Source organism: Malurus melanocephalus, unplaced genomic scaffold (genome assembly GCF_030028575.1).
Source record: "Malurus melanocephalus ecotype Western Australia unplaced genomic scaffold, MMel_1.1 scaffold_246, whole genome shotgun sequence".
NCBI classification, from domain to species: domain Eukaryota; kingdom Metazoa; phylum Chordata; class Aves; order Passeriformes; family Maluridae; genus Malurus; species Malurus melanocephalus.
The window spans coordinates 1,027,215-1,029,914 of NW_026623478.1; the positions used below are offsets into that span (position 1 = coordinate 1,027,215).

Here is a 2,700-nt window from a genome sequence, read left to right on the forward strand (position 1 = left end):
GAGGATGTGCTTCTTGTTCTGTTTTGTTTGCTCAGTGACAGTGTCCTGGTCCATGAGGAGGTTCTTATTGCCATGGCAATATAAATCTCAGTGATATTTATGAATTATTTTGTATACTCAGGAATGTTTGACTACTTCTCAAACAATTTCTGATTCTCATAAGTTTAATTTGGGTAAGTACAAGCCAATGAAAGTGCCCCTGCTCCTTAATGCAGGAGCTGTAAGTGTCCTTTGCACAAGGTGGCAGCAAAAGAAAACTCTTCAAACTCCTTCGTCCCTCCCCTGCACACGTCCTGTTAAGGAGAGCAACTCTTTCAACTTTATTAATGGTGTTTTAAAAACCACCTGTTGCCAATGGTTAATAGCTGCCTAAACAATACATGGAGTTACTCATATCCTTTACTTGGGAAATGCTGTCACACTTCACTCTCCATTTCTTTACCAATATTCCCCTGGGGAAAAGCTAGACAATTCCATGAAAAAAAAAAAAAAAAAAAAAAAAAAAAAAAAAAAAAGGAACAAATGCCCCTTAAATCTCTGATTCTCCCTTTCTGATTTTATTTTTAAAACGATATTTTTTCCAATGAAGACAAAACTTTGGGAGAAAGAATCAAGCCCAAGACTAAAATAAAATAAAACAAGAAGTTAAACTCCATGCTWAATTAAGACATTGTCACATGAGCTGACAAGTTGTGATGGTTGTACCATTGGTACACCATGTTTCAGCATCATAGTTTTGGTTTTCTATAGGAATAAGCRGTCTGGAGAAGCTGACTATGGAAATCCCAGTTAGCAGTTGTCTAGATGAAATAAAAGTGTGGAGCTCACCCAGCTAGTTCTCCAGACCCTACTCAGCATTTGCCATTTGCTATTTTTAGAGGCAATTTTTATTTGCTTGTTGTTTTGGGGGACAGATTTATTTTATTTTCCTGGAGYCCAGTGTGTGCTGAATGGAATGTTTTACTGCAAATATTAGAGCTGATGAAGATACTTTAAAGCTCATTAGGATTCAGAAAACTCCTAAAACATCTTTCCCATATGGAAGAAAATCTTAGGTGAATATTTAATAACCTCACAGTCTGATTGTTAAAGTCAATAGAAGTAGCGAGAATAKCAGTAAGACTGTGCTTATTTTCAAAAAGCAGGGATTACTCACCTTGAAAGTACAATATAGTAAATATGTTCTTTATTCAGAGACATAGTAGAAGAATAGCCAGTTCACTTTGGATATGAACATTCTCCACAACCTTAAAGCTTGTTTWGATGACYRTAACCTTATTCCAAAACCACMATTTTTTAATAAAAATTAATTTTAGAACTTGAAGAATATTTTATTATGGAATACAAAAATACTATCTATGTAAAAACAATAAGTTAGTTTATTTACAATACTTTACACTATCCTGCTCTTGAACTTCCTTTGCACTGGATTTACTTTCATTATTTTATACACCTTTATAATTTTGCACAGAGCATTTCCAAAAGCATGTCATCCATGTTCACYGTTCCAATGATGGGCCTGAAGAATAATTCAGCAACCACATTAGCATTAATAGACCTTAACAGGGATAGAACAACATTCAGCTTGGCAAATCTGGCTTCATCACCTCTGTGAATGAGTCTGACATGTTCATTTAGAGCTTGTTGTGCTTCTCTCTGCAGTCCTTCAATGTACTGTGTACACTGCAGTCCAGGTAGATCTGAAAAGAAAAATAAAGTGTTTTTTTTTACATGATTTTTGTTTATAAAACATTATTCTTACAGAACAACTCCTAACAGCTCACATATTGTAATTATTGCTCAAGGAAAGAAGCAAATTAAATTGCTGGAGGGCTTCTTGTATGCAAAGTAGTCAAYACTCCAAATTTTATCAGGCAGGTCCAACTCTCATCATGTTGGTGTTTGGGACATTTAATACTGTTCTTCACAAACTTGAAAYATGATGTTTGTCAACATTCACTGAAGTGTTAAACAAATTGGTTGATAAATACTTTGATTAAAGAATGCCCTCCAAAACACCATAACACTGAGGAAGACACAAAAAATAACTTTTTCAGTCATTCACTTCCACAAAAATGCATAGTTCACATGCAAGGCTTCTTTTGGCAACTGTTTCTACTCCACTTTATAGGTGGCAAGAAGTATTGACTCAACCATTATACAAAAAGTTACCCAATGAATAAAAGTTACCCAATTTCAGTAAGGATGCTGAAAGATGGGAGGTACAGAATTAGGYTGTATGTGACCATAGAATAATTCTGGATGGAAAAGACCTCCAGGATCAGTGAGTCTCACCATTAATCTAGCACATCCAGGTCCACCATTAAATCACATTTCATCCACAGTTTTGAACACCTTCAGGGATTGTGGGGAAGCCTGCTCCAATGCTTTACTACGCTTTCAGAGAAGAAATTCTTCCTACCAGAACAATGCTTCTAGCTTTTTGCATTAGACCAGCTTCCATATTTTYACTTGTGCAACATAAGCTGCACCACTGTAACTTTTTCTCTCTTATCTGCACAGAAAGCAAAGCTACACGAGGAGGATGATAAATGCAAAGTAACACTATAGGAACCTAACCATCAAAAAGTAACAGTTTGGCAGTGGGAGCGCAGGAAGAGCCCTGTCCCACTCTCACTGCCATGCTTGGCAAGTGCCATATCCAGCCTGCAGGTGCATTTCAGGTGAGATCGACATGAT

The 2,700-nt window shown here is 36.4% G+C and overlaps 1 protein-coding gene across 1 annotated transcript in view; it reads right to left on the minus strand.

Moving 5' to 3' along the window:
* Positions 1 to 1,178: 1,178 nt before the first annotated feature.
* Positions 1,179 to 2,700, minus strand: part of NR0B1 (nuclear receptor subfamily 0 group B member 1) — a 2,677-nt gene continuing 1,155 nt past the window's right edge. Inside the window, exon 2 of the mRNA XM_057375346.1 lies at positions 1,179 to 1,700. Within this exon, the coding sequence (XP_057231329.1) occupies positions 1,456 to 1,700 (245 nt within the window). The 3' untranslated portion in view covers positions 1,179 to 1,455. The remainder of the gene's footprint in view (positions 1,701 to 2,700) is intronic.